Source organism: Apaloderma vittatum, unplaced genomic scaffold, assembly GCF_000703405.1.
Source record: "Apaloderma vittatum isolate BGI_N311 unplaced genomic scaffold, ASM70340v1 scaffold515, whole genome shotgun sequence".
NCBI lineage: Eukaryota > Metazoa > Chordata > Aves > Trogoniformes > Trogonidae > Apaloderma > Apaloderma vittatum.
The window spans coordinates 15,831-36,409 of NW_009717458.1; the positions used below are offsets into that span (position 1 = coordinate 15,831).

A 20,579-nucleotide genomic window follows, 5' to 3' on the forward strand; every position below is an offset into this window, starting at 1 on the left:
TCCATTTGGAGCCCTGCCAGGACTGAGGCAGGAATTAATGGAGCCTGGTTCGTTAATGGAAGCTGAGTGGAGCAGCAAGGCTGGGCTCTGGGATGGAAGGGGTGGCAAGACCTCGGGGGATTGCCCAACCCTCCCATTCCCCAGGGCTGCTGAGGCTGCAAGGATGTGTCTCTGCTTCTGCTGACAGTCTGGGGCAGATGTCTTGGCTCTTCCTCATGAAAAACAAGCAGGATCATGCTTTTCCTCCCGCAGGTGCCACCGCAAACAGCTCTGTGGTGTGAATGGCAGCTGCTGCATGTGTTTCTGGCTCCTGGTGAGAGTAAGAAGGTACCTGGAGATTAGGAAAAATGCATGCATTTTTCTTCTCTATTGCTCTATATCTGAGAAAAGGTCCATATAGACTCAGCTGAAGCCATGAGTCTAATCGGGAAGCTCTTCAATAGATCCATCAGATCTATTCAGATCTATTCGGATCTATTTCAGAGACCCTGCATGGGACATGGTGAGATCTGTCCCACCCCAACAGTCCTTGACGGCTACGGAGTACCAGTCACTTGGAGGACGGCTGTGAGAGGACGGGGATGAGGTCTCCATCCATGCTGTGAGAAGAAAGGACAGCAGGCATCTGAGTTACGAGGAGTGAGGAGGAATATGAGATGGAACACCTTCTGGAACACCTTCCTGGTCTGATTGTTGCATAACAAGACCAGTCCAGGATGTTCTGCACCATTCTTTGTGTCCTGAGCCTCTTCCAAGCTGTTCATTGTACTCGGGACATCTTACACTGGTGAGACATCTGACACTTAGGACACTGGAGGACTGACTCGTGGGGTCAAGAGAGAGCTCTCTGGTGTGGCTGGTATGTGTGTTGCAGAAATTTCGTGGCTTAATGCAGTTCAGAAGGGATCTATGAAGGTGTCTGGTCCAGCCTCTTCTAAAACCAAGATGAACCTCATAGTTAGATGAGTTTGGTCAGAACTTTGTCCAGTCAAGCATGGAAGAGCCCTAAGGATGGAGACTCCCCCTTGACTTTCTACAAACCTGCCCTGGTCTGTGACTATTTTCACTGTAATTTTTTTAAACTTATGTCCCATTGGAATTTCCCTCAGTGCATCTCATGCCTATAGCCTCATCTTTCAGCTGAACATCTCTAGAGTTTGTCTCCATCTTTTCGCTACCTCCTTAACAAGTCCTGCTGCATCACTGAGATTCAGTTGGTTTTAGTTACCCATTACTTCCCAGAGCATCAAGAAAGCAAGGGGAGGTGTGAAAGGTCTGAACTGCCCTTAGAGGCTTTTTGTCATTTCCAGGAGTCTGCAGCTCGGATATGGCAGCTGGTCTGTTTCAGTCCAGCCAAAATACTGGAGCCCCCATGACAAAGCTCCCCAGCAAAGCTGGACCTTGGTTTGTCTCAACACAGAGAGAAGACATATCTGCAGACCAGTCTCCAGCTGCCAGTGCCATGGCCTCTGACGGCTGCAGGCAGGGGTATGTTGTATCTCCACTGCTCAAACGGGCATTGCATCACTGGAAGAGCAGGAGGATGGGTCAGGCACTGGGATCCTTTGGCTGCATTGTGTCTGCATGTTCCTCGTGCCCTGAGCACGACCAGTGCCAGCAACAGAGCTGCGGTAGACCTAGGTGGGGCTGGAAGAATGCATCTCAAGTAGCAAGGCAGTGCCTGGCTCTGCAGAGTGTAAGCACACTGGCCCTGTGTGCAGAGGGTAGTGGAGTTGCTCATCCTGCTGCATCCATCCCACCCCATCCATTAGCCCCAGGCACCTCCATGACTGGGCAGCCCATTCCCTCCAGTTTACCAGCTGTGCTGGAAGCACCTGGAAAGTGGGCTGCCAAGGCTATGGCAGAGCCTGCCTGCAGGACCAGGCATCCTGCTCCTCCAGACCGGGAGGAGGGATGTACTGATGCAGGAAGAGACAAGGATTGCTGCAGGAGGCTTTCTGCAATCTGGGAGAACCAGTTATTCCAGGATGTACAAACTCCGCTTGTCATCCCCCTCTCAGCACCTGGGTACGAGGTGTCGTGCAGGTCCAAGTGGGCAGGAGGAGTTGGTGGTCTCTGGCCTGGGTCCCCTGTCGGTCAGAGAGTGCTGGTCCCTTTTCAAACCCTGGCTCTTGCCTCTGAGCAAGGCTGGCTGTGCCCATGGGTAAAGGGAGAAAGTGGCCCTGTAAGCAGTAGAGTCAGATCAGAATTTCCCCAGGCCCTTTATTTGATAAAAATTCCTGACTGCAGGCTGTCTTCTTCCTTGATCAACCATGGGTGGATATCTGGCTTCATGCTGGCAGGATGCCCTGCAGAAGATTGGCTCCTGCCTGGGCCAGAGAGCAGTCATTTGCAGAGATAGTGCAACCACTTACCTCAGGGCTCTGGCCAGTGATCTCCTGAAAACTGCTGTTTCCCAGAAGTCTCTGCTTCCAGAGTCATTGAAATTTGCAAAAATTTCAGAGATCCTCTTAACATGATCTTATCTTTGAAGGAAAAAGGATTAATGACCAGCTGTTGCACTGACTGCAAATGCAGAAGAGCCAACAGTGCCTGTGTTTTTTAAAGATTTTTTTTTAAAGTTTACTTGCACAAAAGGGGTTCTCTCTGTATTTCCAGAGAAAGGTTAATGATGCTGATGTTTGCCGCTGATGTTTGCCACTGATGTTCTGACTCTGTGATTTATCTCTCATTTCCCAGCTCTCATTCTCCCTTGTGTAAGAGCTACTCTTCAACAGAGTTGCTGCAACCAGAGATTCCCGCTTGACCTCACCACTTACTGTCAGCAGACAAAGAGCTTTGAAAAAGAAAGCAGCAACTTTAATAATAAAAAAGTCACCAAAAAGGTGACACCGAAATGATTCCTCTAGAGCAGAACAGAATGCTGCAAAACACCCTGGCATGGCCTCTGCTCTGCATCGCATCCCCAGAGGACAGCCTCGTACCCTGTCGATGCGCTTGATGGCATCCCTTAGCATGATGGCTCTGTTACCGATGTTCTGGGGAACTAGGAGGGAGTCCCTGTTCTACCTTGGACAGGACCAAATATGCCCAAGTTTCATATGGAAGTTATTTCAGTTCTTTGAGCTGCGGGTCCTGCACATCACATCTGTGGAGCTGAGCAGAGAGCCTTCCTCCCCAGACTGAGAAGACAGGGTGATTAGATGTCTACAAGGGACACCAGCTGCCTCCTCATCCACCGGTCTCATGCCCTAGCAACTAGAGGCAGAGAAGAGCTGTGAGTTTCTCCTCCAACCAGTAGTTCCCGTGCTGAATGACATGCCCACAGACCCCACTGCCAACTTTGTTGGCACAAGGTGCTAGAATTAAGGACAGCAAAGACACCAAAGGCCCGATATCACCCATAAAGTGTTACGTGGTCCATGCTGTTGTTATGTTGTGAAGGTGGGCATCCCCAGCTCAGCTCTTGAGACTCAAGTGTTTTGTTCTCTGCGTGTTCTTCTTGGAGCCTCTTTGACTCAGCGTAGAACAACTGATGGAGCTGGACTGCATGCACACAGCATGTGCATGTTGGATTCAAACCACATCTCCATCACTGCGAGAAAATTTGTGGAGCTCTCTGATAAGATGGGGAGATCTCTTTACATCAGGTTAATGCATCTCCATGTTGAGCCTGTTTAGCAGAGCATATTCTGTCTGATCAAGCAGCCCCTGAGTGCCAGCAATGTCTTGTCAACAGAGAGAAGGACTCAGGTGAGCATAAAACTTTGTCTCTGAGACAGACTCTCCAGGGTAGGGAATCACAAAAAAATAAATTTTGGCAAAATTTTAAACAACTGAAAAGGGGTGTCTGTAATGGAAAGTGCTGAATAACCTATTTGATAGGTGTTGTATATGCGTCCATCCTACGCAAGTTTCTTTAAGGTCAGCTGAACTCTGCATCAGGAACACAGGAGGATAGAGATATGGGCCTCTTGGTCTCCTCTCCTTTCAGCTGAGATTAGTATTTTGAGTCAGCAGGGAAGCTTGTGTCTATAGTGAACCATCTCTGGCTTGACAACTGAAGCACCAAATCCTTCCCTGGCCTTTGCAACTGTCCATTGCTCCAGCAGTTCTTTGAACAAAGATCTTCTGAGCATTTCGTTAAGCGCCTTTTAGAAAGTGCCTGGGACCCTGAGGAGATTAGGTAGAAGGTACTTAAGGCTTCTCTCCAGCCAGCAGCTCGATTTTGCTTAGGAAATCTCCTGTCCTGCCCAAATTTGTTGTCTCCCTGTCCCATTGTGTCCATCAATGAGCAGCCGAGGTCCTCAAGCTGAAGAGTCAGCTGCATCTCAGGTAGTCTCTCCAGCTGTGAGCCCTGTTGAACCAGTTCTGAAGAACATCCATTTGGTGGGGTTTGCAGAACTGGTCCAGCCTGCCAGCTGGATCCTGCCGATCTGCACCGGCACACAGTCAGGACGTGGATCTGCTGCTACCAGGTTGTTCCTGCTGGGTTCTCTGAGACAATGGCAGTGGGTTGGAGTGAGTGTGGTGTGCTTAGAGAGGCTGCGAAAAAGGTATCTGCCTTTCGAGGGACACCTTGAGTGCTTGTGTCCAGAGTGGTGACAACATCCCTGGCAGATAGAGCACAGATCTCTCTGTAATTTCAGTGATGGCTTTTCAAGAGTAGCACAACAGAATCTTTATGTGGTGCTTCTCTTCATCTGCTCGCTCCTCACATTCCCATTCTTGTCCTTTTTCTGTTTCCCTGCAAATAGGCAGTGAAAAGAGATGCAAATACTTTAACAGACTGTGATGATACCTAAGAAATTCAAGATCTCCCCAATACAGACATCTAAAATCAAAACACTGGAACTCAGGGGACCACTGATGACTAGCCAGATCTGATGCAGAGAATCGGTAGACTTCTGGGAGACAAACAGGATGCCCAAGATGTCCAGGACGCCCATGTGTGCAGCCACATCAACTTCTGAGCTGGACATTTTGGGCTGCCCAGTGATATTTAGGATCAGCCCAGAACAGGATATCAGTAAGACTGCTAATATTTGGTCACAAAAGGTGAATTTTTTTATCCCTTGAAAATCTAGATGCATGAGCTAACACTTGTCAGGGTTGGGACTGGTATTTCCCATGGTACGGAGCAGAGGATGCCGTGCCAGTGGTGTTGTACAGAGCAAAGAGGTGTAAGGGAGACCAGACTCTGGAGAAAATGCATGAGGCATGAAACAGGGCTCCTGGCACACACTTCTACAATATTTGAGAGTTGAAGTGTCAGGGCAGGAAGAGCCGGAGGGTGCTGTTTCTCGGTGATTGGCCCATCAGGTCAATGAGGTGACTTGGGGCTCACGAACAGGCTGGGGAGTGGAGGAGGGCTGCTGGTTCCCTATGTCCTGCACACATGGGCACTGTGCCCCAGCAGCTGGGCTACGCCATGCCCATGGCTGTAAAACACCCCCAGCAGCCCGGAACAAACTGACCAAGTAGAAAACCACAAAATCCCAATGGTGAAAGAGAAGCTCTTGGGTCAATAACGCACTGGGCTTGGGCCAGGTCTCTCAGTGTTGCACAGGACTGAGCCTCCAAGGGACAGGGACTCTGCTCATGCTTTTCCTGACACTGGTGAAGCTGACTCTGGCAAGGGTGGACTCTGCTTCAGCAGAGGGGACAGCAGAAGAAAGAGGGATCTGTATCTCTGGGATGGAAAGAGACATTGGAGACTGTTAGAACAGGCGCTCTGGAGGTGCTGAGGTGTGCAGGCTCATGGGTGCCCACCATGGGAGAAGGTGGGACAAGGAGGCAAGAAAAATCCTGTGGTCCCCTGGCATGGGTGCACACCACCAGTGGGAAGTTTCCCCTCAGTAGCTGAGCCTGGCTGATTGCTTCTGTCTGTGCGGAGCCACCATGTCCAGCCTGTACCTGTGTCCCTCCCTGCTGTCTGCCTGGAGGAGGTGAAGGATGCTGAAGGCACCTTGTGCACACACACAAATACAGAGACGCGTTCGGGTTTGACTTGTGCACCACCTCCGCACGTGCATCCTGCGGGGGAACTGTGCTTGCCCTGCCTGGGACCACATGAGCTGGGTGACTATCACAGTCCACAGGTGAACCAGAGAGGGGAAAATGTGCAAGCAGGAATTCCTCATGGGGAATGTAGTATCCCAGGGTGTGCAGGACCCTGGCAGTGCAGCACTTGCACTGAGCCAGTGTGTATTGGGGTGCACTGGAAGTCTCTGGTCCTCCATGGAGCTGGATATGGCCGCATCATTGTGTGCCAGGAGGTCTGAGCACAGGGCTGACAGTACTTTTCTGGGTGGGTGAGCATCACCCTCCACCCCTTACCACCCCAGAGCTTTCCCCAAGCACTATACAGGAGGGTTCTGCCCCACCAGCGCGGGAGGCAGGAGGGATAAGTGGTGGGAGGGGAACTTGCACCCATTTCCTGCTGGGTTCACTTTTTGATGCCACCAGCTCCCTGGGTGTTGTCCCTGAGCGACACACCCAAGCATGCACCCAACAAGGTGCAGACATTGAATGGTGACAAAGCCCTCAGCCAAGCTTTACGGGCTGGATTGAACAGGCTTAGCCTTAGCAATTAAAAATCCCAGAGCAAATAAAAGAGGGTGTTGGTTATGGCTGCCTTTCCTTAAGTATATCTACAATATCCAACTAAGGCTTGTTACAGGCTCTTATCTGGAAGTGCATCAAGGAAATTCTTGAAGGAGGTAGTCCCAAGGGCATATGGTGGAAAAGCACCCTGAGAGCTGGTGGTGGCAGATAAAGCTGGACTCCTGGTCCAGGTATCCTGGTAAAAGTAAGGCTGTAAAACACCGAGACTCACACTGCAGTTTCCACGCTCCCGGGAGAGTTGAGAAAACTTCCTGGCTGTCTCCTGTGGTCACTACCAACTAGACAAGAAATAAAGAAAACTCAATGAATAATAATAATAAAAAAAAATGTTTCTCACCAGCTGTGAGAGACTTTATAAAAAAAACTGTCCAAGGAAATGTCTCTCTTGAGTGACGCATGGCTGGGGACCATGTCATCTGGCAATCTCCACGTGTTATGCACTAGGAGGTATATGCCCGGAGGTACTAGCCTGGCTGAGATGCCAAAAATGTAGAGACATGAGTGCAGTCTCAGCTCTGATATTCACTCACGTAGTAGTGGGTGACACCTGCCCCATCTCTGCCTTCTCTTCATCTCACATACTGTTATAAAACCATTAACCCCTTGAGGCGTGGGCTGGCTCTCGGTACATGGGAGCCCCGTTGGCTCCTGGCTGAGGCATTCTCCTACTGTTGTCATCCTTTTGTCATGTACCCTACAGCTCCGAGCACTGTGGAGCTGCTTGCTAATTAACTCTGGCTAATTGGCTCCGCTAGCCTTGCCAGCGTGCTGATGGAAAAGAACATTCCATTGGGATGCTGGGAAGGGGGCAGGATGCTGTGCAGTAGTTCTCTCCTGACATCAGATATTTCTACCTCTGTTGAGCTTTGCAAGGGTATTGCTGCTTATAGATTAAGCCAAAACTGAGCCCTTTGCAACCGTTCTTGGCTGACCTGGCCATTTCCACGTCACCATGAGCCCCTGCATGCAGTGCAGGGGCTGATGCTCACAGTGCAGGTCCCTCCTGCTCGCAAACTGTAGGACCAGGCTGCAGAACCCAGCCAAAGTCCACGTTGCCTGATCTTTCCACCCGTTGGGCAGCTGCCAGACAAGCCAAGCATGTTCCAGACAAGCCTGAGATTAAGAAAGCATAATCTCGAAATGGCCCCTTGTACCTAGTTTCTGTGTATTCAGCATTTGTCACCAGGCTGCGTGCAGGGCATGGTACTGGTGCCTTGGTGACAACCTTTGGTTGGCTTTATACCATTCTCCACTACTTTCCTGGAAAAACCTTCTCCACTGGCAAAATCTGCCCAAACCAGGCAGCCAGTAGCACACACTGGTGTGATGGGATATGCCGATGAGCATCTGCCTTCGCTCACTCACACGTCATTCACACAGAGGTTTTGATGCTAGGTGACAGCCTGGAACTGGATTAATCTTAACGACTTTGTTTGCCCAGGCTTTATCACTGAGAGGCAGCTCACACTCCCTGATCCCTCTGCTACCAAAAGCTGCCATGAGAGAGCAGTGGCTCTCCAGGACCCTCAACTCACAGCATCACCTGATGGGAAGAGCCGAGGGAATAAAGCCCAGATGCTAGCCACCTCCCATTTCCACTAAAATCCCCCTCTCCACACTCATTCAGACAGGCTCATCTCATCAAAACCAAGTTTCTGCCCATCATTAACCCACTCCAGAACATTTTAAAATCTAATGTTACTTGTAAAATGTAGCTGTCACCAGCAGTAGGGTCTGGCTCTCTCTCCAAGACCTCTGCGTTCCAACACTAGCAAAGCATCCCTGTGCGCACTGAGCTGGGGGTACCTTTTCTGTGAGGGTCCATCTGGCTGATCGATGCTGTGGGGACCATTAGGCCCTTCCCTTTGGTCTTTTTGGATGTTCTTCACCAACTCGGATGATGATACTTTGGAGCTTCCTGGCATGTGATGATGCTCCTCCAGGTACAAGTTTCCATTTTGGCTTTGCTGGAGGTGCAGATTAGTTAAAACCCAGCTCCCTAAAGGGGACCTCGATGTTGAATGTGTACCAGAAGATCCAGAAGAGGAGGCTGAAGGCTAGCAGCAGAGATCCCAAGTAAACAAAGAAGTCCCAGGAGCTTAGTGGAGCAAAAATTCCCACGAAGAGGATGATCAGCCCTATCACATCGCACAGCACAGCCAGGAGCAGGATCACAGCACATCGTCCGATGAACCCGGAGAGGGCCATGGTGGACCCCCCCAGGTAGAGACCCTCAGGGCGGGGGCAGAGGGGCTGGCAGCATCCCAGCAGTCTGTCCCTAGCTGCCTCTGTTCGAAAAGCGGCCAGGAGGAAGTACAAATGTCACAACACACCTTGCAGAACAATCGGGAGGGAGCACACGATAGTGCTTTAACTGTTTCATGGCCTTGCTGTTGCCCTGCTGGCAGGACCTGCTGCCTGAACACCCTCAGATTGGTCTGGGTGTAGGCACATCACACCCATTCTGCCTGAAAGCTGCAAGTCTGGTCCTGACCCAGCCTGCAGATGGGCTTAGACTCTTTCAATTTGAGAACATGGTTTCTTGTGTCGTTTTTGGGCAGCACTCACCGTGCAAAGATCCCAGTAACATCTGCAGGATGTTGCACCGTTCCCTTTTCTTTATAGGTAAACTGAGGCATGGGAATTTGTCCAGAGTATCAAAAAGACATTATCCTCAGAACGCTTCCAAAAGGCAGGTCTTGCTGGAAAGCCACGAATCAGACAACCTGTGTCACTGCCCATCCCAAAAATGTCAACCAAGCAAATCAGCGATGAATCACCAAATAAGGCAAAATTTCCCAGAGCTCCTGGCTTGTCTCTGAGCAGCCACTATCGCTTTGTGGGATCCAGGACTGCTGCTTTCTGCTCCCAGGTCATTGTGTGACCCTGGGCACATCTTCCCTCTCCTGCCTGTCTGGTCTGTGTGTACTTGGCAAATAAAGAATGTCTGAGAAGTGGAGCATCCCGGGAGCCCTCGGCTCTGGGAAAGCCATCCGAAGACATGAGCACTGCAGGCCTGTAGGCTGGCAGCTGTCTACCCCATCTCTTGGCCATGCAGATGATGCCAAATCTTGAGACAGGACCTTTGGGCATGAAGTCAGTGTGAGGAACTGGAGCAGTGTCCAGCTGCAGGTACCTGTTGGAGGTGGCCTTAGCTGCAGGGGATGCCAGGTGTCATGCCAGGAGTGTCCTCTCCAATCTCCTTGCCAAACCCAGGGCACCCAGGTCCTGTCTGCCACCTGGGCCATCCCATCACTGTTCTGTCACAAGTAAGGTGGTAGCTGGAGGGAATGGGGCACATTGCCTATCCTGCCTGACTGTTTCATCTGCTGCCCAGGTAATCTCAGGTGCCAGAAGTCATCGTGTTACTGCCTGCCACCTGCACCGTGCATTGCACAAATGGCGAGCACATGGCAGAGGAGACTGCCCAGCAGGGCCTTGTGGTCCTCTCTCCTGACCTTATCCAGCCTCCTACTTGAAAATTCACAGCAGCCAGCACTATCTAAGCCATCTGTTCCAGTCTGTGCTGTTCCCTCCCAATGGCAAGGGTCTGCCCATTGCAGGAGATAGTTTTTTCCCCCTTGTATGAACAATGAATGCTTTTAAACACACAACTAACTAACTCTTTTCTTCTTTGTGCATCATCACCCTCTGGCGCCTGGGGGAGAATTTGCTCTTTGCCAGCCTGGGATCAGCCCTGGATTAATGTTCAGAGGGCTGGAGGGAAGAGTTGGGCACAGCTTCTCTCAGGATCTGATCACCTTGTTTGCAGGAACCATGCTCTGAAATCTGCCGTTGTGGGTGCTAAGCTGAAAAAATCCCTTGCTCTCAAACCCAGTCTTCAGCTCCTCATGATCTTTCAGAATCTGCAGCCTCCTGAGGAGCTGAGTTGAGAAGTGACGCAGAGTTCAGGAGCAGGGTTCAGGGGCTGGGGAAGCTCCGCAGGTGACCCGGGACTCAGCACCGTGCCCAACTGCTGGCTGGCTGCTGGGCAACCTGTTGGGTGGAAACTTTCTTCTGTAGTCATCTTTCCATGGACTGCAGTGCCTGTAGATGTGGACAGAGGATGCAAAAAGAGGTTTGCAGCTCTTTGCTCCTCAGTTCAGCTGCATTTTTACGAACACACCCAAAGTTGAGTGTTAATGATGGTGGAAGTGCTCTGGCCAGTTTTCTGAGTTTGAGCCCCTTCTGTGAGCATCTTTTGAAAGGAAGGGCCCTTTCTGTGTCCCCTCTTTCTCTCACAGCTCTATCTACTTCCTCTGCTTTTTTTTTTTTCTGAATGTTTGTGTTCTGTTCACTTAATTTCAAGGAGTTCTTCCAGGTGATTAGACAGTCAATTTTTATTGTATTGGGAGACCCCCAGAAGATGCCTCAAGACTCTTCTGCCCTTTCTAGATCTCTGATCCTAATGGACATTAGACACATGAAGAGGAGTTCATCTTAGACACCCCAGGAATCCCTCTCAGACCACCTACACTCTCCAAAAACAAACAGTTTGAAGGAAAATGAGTTCGATGCAAGGACTTCAAGTCAATTCAAGCCTGTCCAGCCCCACACTGCAAAAAGTTTGTGCCACCTTGATGTCAACGGGCCAGACGAATAAGGTTCCTGCTGGGCTGCATCCCATACCGGGGACAATCCAGGAATGAAAACGAGATCAGGAAACCTTGCACATGTTCTGGAAATGTAGAAACTGGGAATCGCTGACCCCACTCCAGAGGGTGGAATAGCTGAGGTAACTTGTGTCCCTCTAGAGAAGACACTGTGGCATAGAATGGCCTGTCCCATACACCTGGTGTCCCTCTAGAAAAGCCCTGGGGCTGGGGCAGTATTTACCGCTGCAGATGGATGCATTTCAGTGATACTGAGCCCTGCCAAACAGTGCATGACAGCAATGATCTGCCTGTGATAGCATAAAAGGAAACGTGACACACTAAATAAAGTCACTCCCTGGGTTGGAAAAGAAGCCAAAGGTTTCCAGAAGTTCATTCACCTCTGATTAATGGCTCAGAAAACTGCAGACAGCTGCATTTCACTCAAAAAATACTAAAAAAGAGTAGAAAACTCTGCCTAGCTCATCTGCCTTTTTCTAGTCCAGTTCTGCTGTAGCTGGAAAGATGATGTTCGTGGAAAATGCTTGCTCCTGGAGCTGGCCCAGAACGGGTTTGCAGAAGTATGTAGCAAGAGTGAACCAGTTCTTCACAGTGAACAACGAATGTTGCTCCCCCGAGCCACATATTAGTTGGGAACAGCAAGAATTTGAGCAAGCAAATGGAAGTGGTCTGACAAAATCTTTGGCTAGAGAGAGTGAGTCAATATTTATTTAACTGCAGCATGTGGAGACAAACCTGAGAAGGACCCTTCAAAAAGTTTGTCCTGTAGCATGAGCTGAGCTTTTATGAAGTATTTGCCTGAGGATAAGAAAATGGATGAGCAGTAAGATGCTGCTTCACCAGGAAACCCCAGGTCGGTTCATGCAGTGACCTCCAGCTGCAGCTCCACGGCTCGGTGCTGGTTGTGCCTATGGTGATGAATAGTTCAAGCTGCCATAAACGAATGTAGGGGCTGCAAATGAGCTCAGCTTTGGCAGAGGTGAGCAAACTCTGTCCTGTGGCACAAGAGAACTCGTTCCCTTCCAGGGCCAGCAGGTCCATGCAGAGCTGTAACATTCGTGGTACCCGTGGCTGCAGGAGCGATGCTGTTCTCCAAGCACTCTCCTCTCAAATCTGGGTGTAGGGAGAGTTTCCCTGATCACATGAAATCTCAGAGCAATCTATATTGAACTCTCAGGATGCCTACTTGCACCATTTCCCCACAAAAATCACTGATTGATAGACACTGAGTGATTGTACCTCTTCATACATCTGGGAAAGAAGTCCAGATATCCTGGCAGGACAGGAATAGCCCTGAATTAGGAAAGATTCCTTCCCCTAGTGCACCTTCCTTGCTGAGCCCTGCCTGGTGGTGCTGATGCCCTCCCACACAGGACAATGCTTCAGAGCATCCTGGTGCATGGTGGTTTAGCACATGTTCCCCTCTGCTGAAAGAAGCTCCCATAGCCCAGCCCACACGGATCAGAGGGTGTCCCTCACCCTCTGCCCAGCTTTGTGCTGTGGCCATCATCAGGCTGTGGCTGGCACACACCTGTGGTAGGTACACGGCAGTTGAAAGCTTTTCTGTGAGATCTACAAATGCTCTCCAGAAGATGCCAGCAGCTGGAGATGCTCCTGTGCAGTCCCACTTGCCAGAGCTGCGCAGCAGGATTGGGGGAGCAGCAGTGCCAGGGTCTGACCTACACGGCAGCGTCTGCGAGTGCTGGCAGGCACAGCTGTAAAAATATCTCAACAGGGTCAGCAAGCACAAACTGGCTTGGACTCACACCTGCATGGAGAGCAGCCAGAGGGCTGAGGAACTCTCCCAGAAGCTGTGCCCTCGGGACAGCTTGTCTGTCGGCTTCTCCACAGACCTGATGTGTGCGGGCACAGCGCTGCTTGCCTTGGGAAGTAACTCTTTCCCTGTCCCAAGCAACAAGTGTGTCGAGCTGAGGTCAGTACAGGTGAGGAATATGCTGACAATGTTGGTTATGCTGGCTGGTGGTTTCCAGCCACCCCTTCACTGCACTGGAGCTCAAAGACCTGGGTTTAAGTTGCATTCAGGGATGGAAGTCAAGCAGAACTGGAAGGAGGGGTGCTGGCTTACCCCATCCCCAAGCACTGTGCAAAACTTGGCATAATCTGTCACGCTAGCCCAAAGCACGACCCTAAGGGCTGGTGCAGGTAGGGTGCAGACCAGACCTCGTGCTTGATACCCTACCCTCCCTAAACCTGGGGAGGGTTTCCAGCTGGGGCTGGGAGAGGACCCACAGAAGTCAGAAAAACCAGACCTTCCACTCTACCTACCCAGTGAACAGAGAGGGGAACCCCTGCACGAGATGATGGCTGTAATCACTGGGGAAAAGCAGAGTAATTGTCAGCTGCAGGCAGAGAGAGGGGCTGAAGCTTTGCACGGTGAGGATTTCAACTGGGAGACACAAGGGCCCATCCCTGCTGCGGTGCCTTGGTCTCTCAGTCAGAGATGCCACCGGCTCTCACCATGGCAGAGGCATTGCCACACACACCCAGCACCTCCCATAGGGCAAGCCTGGTGACCTGCTGCCTGTTTACCTGCAGTGATCACTGATCTTCTCAGAAGGGCTGGGAGAGGCTGTCAATCATGTGCCAGTTGGGGTTTATGGCTTCTACTGCCCTTGGAGATGGCAAAAGCACACTGGGAGCTCAAACTGCTGCCCTAAGCAACCACTGGGGTGTGCCAGCATCAGCTCAGGTGTCTCCTAATCTCAGCCACACATCAAGAGCTCACAACCCTTAGGAGCTTCCCCGCAAAAGCTTTGCCTAGAGACTCAACTGACTATCCCATGGGGACACACATGTGGGATGCCCTTCTGAGTGCTTTGACCCTTCACAAGTCAGTCAGGATGTTACTACAGAGCTTTATTTTCCCTTAAACACTCCCAACTTAAAGCTTTCAGTGTGTCACCAAGTGTGGAGGACTCAAGTTTCCACCTCCTTCTCCTCCTCCTTGTTCTGTACCTCATCTAAGGACAGCCTTGGGAGCCTGAACACTGTTTTCATTACCTGCACCCAGTAGGGACTTTCTGAGCTACTTTCAACTCTGCAGACAGTTTATCCATCCTCCCCATATCTTTGCCACAAAGGTCATGGAAGAACTTTCCAGTATTTCCTTCCACCTAGAGAAGACAGGCAGCAGGATGGGCAGGAGCCAAGCCTGGCTGAGACCTCCACTAAGGGCTTTTGCCCAGAATCAGAAACACGGGCAGATTCTGATGAGGCCGCATTTCGAATAAGAAAACATAACTACCTCTGCTACCTTAACACCCAGCTCTGGCTGGGGGAACTCATAGCCCTGGGACTTCACACACGTGCCCAGGCAGCTCGGAGGCATTTCCTCCCCTGGAAACACCCAGGTCACAGCAGTAGTTCATCTGAGTGAGGAATAATCAGATTTCTGATCTCTGATATGGTTCAGATGAAAGCCCAGCTTCAGCATTCTTTCTCCTTCCCTAGCAAGTTTAAGGGGACAAGCTGGGGCACATCTGGTCACATCTGCCTCTTGCAGCTTTCCCGTTCCCTTCCCAGCAGTGCCATGAGATAAATCGGAGCTGGTTTGATAGTTTCTGTGTAACTGACACCTACTGTGAAAATAGGAAGGATTGGGTTTTTGTTTGTAGCATTTCAAATTCACCGTGCCTTGAGAGTCCTCAAACTTCCTACTCTGGGTACTGCTCATTAAGGACAGGGAAGGGCTGCTGCTGGATTTGAGCGAGGGATGGGCAATGGCAGTTCATCCCAGCAGGATGTCGTCTGCTCCTTATGGAGCAAGGCAGCACCAGCAGCATTCCAGGGGGGCTGCTGATACCCAGAGGCTGGGATGAAGCTGACATCTCAGAGGGAATTTGGGTTATCAACCACCCTCAGCCGTGGTTTCAGGCAGGAGTGGTAGAAATTCTAGGGGCAATATATATGTGGGCTTACAGACACCAGTTGTCACCTTCTTCCTCTCACAGTTAAATCTATACTGCAGAGGAGCGGGATTAGTGCTAGTGCAATTCTCAGCAGCAGCTTTGGAAATCTGCAGCTTACACCAAAGATGAATCCAGTTAATGTGAAGTGAGATAAAAAAAAAGTTAGTGGCCTTAGAGAGAGATATGCAGCACAAGTGTGCAGTATCTTCAAATTTTTTAAAGCCCAGGAATAAAGAAACCACTGCAGACACCTCGAAGCAGGCAGGGTGTCAACCGGCAGCCGAGCCTGCTCGGCGGGGTTGCTGGTGGGGGCTGACCTTTTGCTGGTGGGGGCTGACCTTTGAGATGCAGGAGAAGCACTTCCTCTTTGAACTGCTCTGCAGAGATAATGAATTTTGTAATGGATTTCCTGTTCTTTTTATAGAACAGGGGAAGCTGGCAGAACCATCTAAGCTTGCTTTAGTGGAGCTGGACGTAATTATGTTTGCTGGATAACCTGATATTTTCTTAAAATGTGGTTTTCTTTGGCATCACACCGGGATTCAAGTAGGCTTCAGTGGAAGTAGAGAGAAATATCAGGGAGCAATCAAGCAGTGCTTTGCAGGTGTTTAGGAATAACCCAAAGATTTGAACTGCCCTGTGATCAGACCAAAGGTGCCTCTAGCTCAGGAGGAGACAGCACGTGAGCCCAGCCCTTTCTGCCACATCCATGGTCTTCTCCAGCATCCACTACAGTGATGTTACAGAAGTTAGAAGGGACATTCCTCTCTGCTACTCCTGCTATCTCTTTTTTGGCTCTATTCTCCATAAACCCATCTCAAACTCGTGGGTGTCTCCTATCTCTGTAGCCTCCCACATCCGCAGCATGTAGAAATCCACTAGTCCCACAGCACACAAGCAGGGTTTAATTTTTCGGCAGCCCTGTGGGGTTTTGCTGGGTTATAGCAGCAGATGCTTTTTATGTCTGCTCCTAACGAAACCCTTGTCAACAGCCTCCAGGATACCCTGCATCTCTGTTTCCCTCAGTTGCTCCAGCTCAGACTCTCTTACTTTAAGAATATGATGTATATCTCAGTGCTGGAAGCTCTTTGCGTTGCATACACAAATGCAAAGGCCACCCAACTTCCCGGCAGTAATTATGCATTTATGTCACCTGTAACAAAGTGCAGAATTCCCACTTTGTTGCTGGACTTCTATCTGCCTGTTGATCTTCAAACTCTTAATCAAGCTTTCCCTCCAGTCAACATTTCTGTCTCTTTACTTCGCTGTCCTCCTATAGATCTATGCAGATGGTAGTATCTACCTAATAAATCCCCTCTCCTCTTTCTCAGCAAGCTTTGCTGATCCCTGGGCCTTTACCCTCACCTGGGCTTCACCCTCTTGCCAGGAGCTTTCGCAGTGCCACCTATGCATTCCTCACATCTCAATGGAGGTGTCCACTGAGCACATCCATAGACCTGAGACCCTCACCCGGTGCACATGGCCAGCACCCAAACAAACTTGCAGCACAAAATGTTCTCTTCTACCTCCTGATGTCCTTAGTGCTACCCTCCCCATCACACCATCATCTGTCCCAAAAACCCTATAACACAGCCTCCCATCTCTACCAGCCGGCACAAGGTGACAGATGTGAGACCAGAGCAGCAATGTGGAAGTCCCTTGGGAAACTTCTGCTTTAATTAAACCTAATATCCTTGTTACAAATGACCAGTCTGGAATCCCATTAGATTCTTGATCTTCTTATCATATTAACATAAGAAACGACTTAACACTTCACTGACCGTCTCCTTATCCTCGGTCGTGAGACACGGAAGGCAGGTCCCCTGCTCCCTCTCTCCAGGCCATTTGGTACTTCTAGTCCTCCTGTCACATCCCTTTGGACAGCTAGCGCAGGCTGGGCAGTCTCTTGCCACAGCAGAGCTATTCGCAGCAGGGTCCTTTCCAGGTGCCTTCTGAAGAAAGTGCAGCTTTAGGACACCTGCCTGTGACCAGATCTGCAGCTGCAGCCAGCAGGGAGCTGGTGATCTCTTCACGTTGCTCCTTGATCTCCCCCCTCATGAGTTCTGACATTTGCCTGCTCTTCTGGCTGCGGCTACCCCCCAAGCAGGAGTTTTGCACGAGCATCCTCTGCCCTCTGCTCATTGAAGATAAATCAATAGAGATTTCTGTCTCGTTCCAAGTCAGGATTGCAAAAAACAAGCAAAGTGTTGCACAGCTGAGGAGCAAACAGAGGTGTACTGGGTCCAGTGCCAGACCATACACCTTCCACATCCCATTCACAAACCTGGTGCTGGCTGGCAGGGGACACACATGTCTGCACCATGCAGGAAACAAAACTCAGGGCCAGGCTGAGCTTGGGGCAAAGGGACGTGCACTGCTGGAATACTCATAATCCAGCTCTGTCAGCTGGGAGCTGCTCCTCAAGGTCTCCCAACACTGATGGGGGGGATCTCGAGGTGCATGACACTGGCCTGCATTGGTCACACCTGGTGGGGTCGTGACAACCACATCAAGGTGAGCCCGAGCTCCCTGGTTAGTCATGTTTGCCAGGCTGTGGTAGCACAAATGCTTCCAACTTGACAGCTTTTGGCCATGGGCACCTTGGACCATATTTGCAAGTAGAAATGCTGGTGTGGCACCAATTTTAGAAAGAAGGGAGTTGACTGGAGATGGCCAAGAAGACATTAAATATTTCCCTCAGGGAATCAACTTTTGGCCTCGGGCACAGTTCCCACAGCTGCAGCTTCATGATCCTTGACTATACCGAACTCGTTTCCCTTTTAACTGACCTGCTGGGTGCCCCCCAGCCTGGGGCAGCAGGATCTGTTACCATCTGCTTTGTCCTGTCTCCTGATGCCGTGCATACAGAGCATACACCAGACCAGCGTGTCTGGTGAATTAGAGAGCTCGAAGGAATAGTGGCTTCAGGATGTTGCAGAGGCTGAAAGTCCAAACTGATTTTAAAAACCTGTCAAAAAACAGAGGGGGTGGGCATGTATCTCTGGCCATTAAACAATGGTCTGAGTAACCTTTGCCTTAGCTCTGAGCTGCTGTTAAGTGGAAGGTGGGCATTAACCAGGAAAAAGGTTATTGTCTGCACACCCCACTCCTTGTGTTTCACTCCAGAGTTCCTTGGGAGCTGCTGGTAGATGTGAGATTACTGTGTTAGAGAATCCTAAGGGGGTTACATGAGCTTCCTCTCCTCAGCAGCTGATGGAGGTTATCATACCCTCTCTGTCAGAAATCAAAGAGCAAACACACAACAAATTCTCTCTGTGCACCCCCTGCCAGCCTTGCAGCCTTCCAGGTCATTCAGAAGAGCACCAGGGCTGCCTCGGCTTCTCTGAAGGCTTTGCAGACTACAAAGAGGAGCTTGGTGGGGTGTCCTCTTCTGTGTTCCTCTTCTGCTTCTGTTCAGCACAACCACATCCTCACCCCGCAGTGTCAGGGCTTTTCAGCCAGTGCTTTGGGTCTCTCACTGGACTGATGAGGGGCTGTTGTGGGATCCAGACTGAATCAGTGCTTCTGAAAAAGAGACTGAACCCAGAACTGGGAGCTGGACATTATGGCCCTCATTGTATCAACCCAGATCTTGCTCTCCAGACTGAGACCAGTTCTTCAGACTGAGAATTTGGGTTTCAGATATGTCTTTTAAAGTAAATCAGGCCTACTGAAAATAGAAAATTAAAGCAAAAACCAAGCAGAAAGGACCCGTGCTTGCCTTGGTGAATAGCCTCAGGGCACATATTTATTAAATGCACAAATAGAGTGGTGGAGATAATGAACCTGTCTCTCTTGCCTGTGGTCTAATTCTGGTTGCATGAATAGGCTGAAAGGGTTTACAGGTGGCTCTGGCTGTCAACATTAGTGCAAAGGGACAGATGCTGAAAAACAGCTGTGTCCTGTGAAGGCCTGGGGGATCAGCCTTCTTAAACAGCCTCTGCCAGAGGGAGCGAACAAAATGCTGCTCCTTGACTTGACTCCTTAGAGAAATAAATAAAGCTCATCCATGTTCCATGCTGAGCAAGGAGTGAGTTCTGGTTTGCAGCTGTGTCTCAGCCAGCCGTTGTCGCAGACCAATGACAGGGAAGTCCTGGCCATCGGCAGCACATCTGGTCCTCCTGAGTTTGGGTGATGTATGTTGCCTGTTTGGTGGCCTCCTCTGATACAAAGTGGTCTAGAACTACATTGTCCTGCTTCTTCTCTCTACCAAGTCTGGATAAACCAGCTCTGGCCTTCCAGTTTCGACATCTGAGCTGCAGTTTTCAGTCACCAATGTTCACACCAGGCTTTACTCACACTCTGTAGTCTGTTGGCTCCTCTCTGCTGATGCATCTTGCAGAAGCTACTGGGTGGAGCCAGGTTACTTAGGAGCTCTGATTTTCCCAAGATGTGACATTTGAATTGCTCATTGGACAGAAAGAGGATGCAAGGAGCTTGAACCTGCCTTGCTGGGCTCAGCTGTGAAATTCTACTGTTTTCCTGGGATGACTTGGATGAAAAACAAAGTTTGTTTTCACACTGGAGACTCATACAGTGAGTTTCACCTGTAGGGAAGAGACTTACTGGGATGAAATAATCTAGGAGAGTACAATAACATTTTTCTTTTAATGAGTAACCAACGCGGGTGGGTAAAGGGGAGGGGACCCTTCCCAAGAAGGTCCTGGCCTGCCCTCAGCGGTTAAAGAAGAAGGACTTGAGGCTCTGCAGGAACTGTGACTTTTGTCTCTGCTTCTGCTTCTTCCGGATGATGGGGATCCACACAAGGCCACAAACGAGGAGCATCAGTCCCAAGGATAGGAAAGCTGGGCCACACATCTTGTAAACATTTTTGTTCTTGATTTGGATGCAAGACAGGCTAGTGATGACCATTCCAAAGAGAAAGATGGCTGCTCCAACAGATACAACAATGACGGGCTTGTGGTATATGTCCCACTTGCTTCTGGATGCGCTGGTCCAGACGGATTCGCTCCGGGAGCTGATGTAGAGGGTGCTGGCCGTGTTACTGGTCATTAACTCCTTGGACTGGGGAGACTTTTCGCTCTCATCAGGACTTTTGGGGGGAATTTCCATGGTGATAGGATCTGAGGAGGAGACCTGAGATGGACAAAAGAGAAAAAGCAAAGCAGGGCTAGTGATGGAGGAGGAATCAGGTGCTTTCCCTTTGGTCATTAACTAGTGTCAAGCCAAATGAAGCTGGAGAAGGTTTTGTGGGTCACTGCAGGGAGTGAAAAACATCACACCTTGGAAAGCAATGAAATGTAGGAATGAGCAATGGGGCCTTGCAGGCTGGACTAAGGATGTATGAGGAGTCCCACTGCACACTCAAGGACAGTGGGACTCCCACAGTTCCTGTCCCTGTCCTTAGGCCTTCCAGCTCACCAGCTTCCACCTCCTGCAGGGATTCAGTAGTGGGATGACTGGATGTTCACTGGAATCCACCACCCTG

At 50.2% G+C, this 20,579-nt stretch overlaps 2 protein-coding genes across 2 annotated transcripts; both read right to left on the minus strand.

The window, feature by feature from the left end:
• Positions 1-8,568: 8,568 nt before the first annotated feature.
• On the minus strand, positions 8,569-14,550 carry TMEM238 (transmembrane protein 238). Its single transcript, XM_009869886.1, has 4 exons — positions 14,476-14,550; positions 14,223-14,335; positions 12,797-12,916; positions 8,569-8,779 (listed from the first exon to the last, which is right to left on the minus strand). The coding sequence occupies exons 1-4, from the start codon at positions 14,548-14,550 to the stop codon at positions 8,569-8,571; spliced, it is 519 nt and encodes a 172-aa protein (XP_009868188.1).
• A 5,254-nt stretch (positions 14,551-19,804) lies between these two features.
• PIRT (phosphoinositide-interacting regulator of transient receptor potential channels) lies at positions 19,805-20,203 on the minus strand. The gene has a single exon (XM_009869884.1). It carries the CDS (start codon positions 20,201-20,203, stop codon positions 19,805-19,807), a length of 399 nt encoding a protein of 132 aa, XP_009868186.1.
• Between the last annotated feature and the right edge of the window lie 376 nt (positions 20,204-20,579).

Bases quoted from the DNA above. Each gene is read 5' to 3' on its own strand.
- TMEM238 (XM_009869886.1), bottom strand. From the start codon at position 14,550: ATGCCTCCGAGCTGCCTGGGCACGTGTGTGAAGTCCCAGGGCTATGAG. The intron at 14,336-14,475 runs GTAGCAGAGGTA...TGTCTTCTCTAG, and splicing joins AGCCAGAGCTGGGTGTTAAG to GTGGAAGGAAATACTGGAAA. The intron at 12,917-14,222 runs GTAATGAAAACA...ATATTTTTACAG, and splicing joins AAAGTCCCTACTGGGTGCAG to CTGTGCCTGCCAGCACTCGC.
- PIRT (XM_009869884.1), bottom strand. From the start codon at position 20,203: ATGGAAATTCCCCCCAAAAGTCCTGATGAGAGCGAAAAGTCTCCCCAG.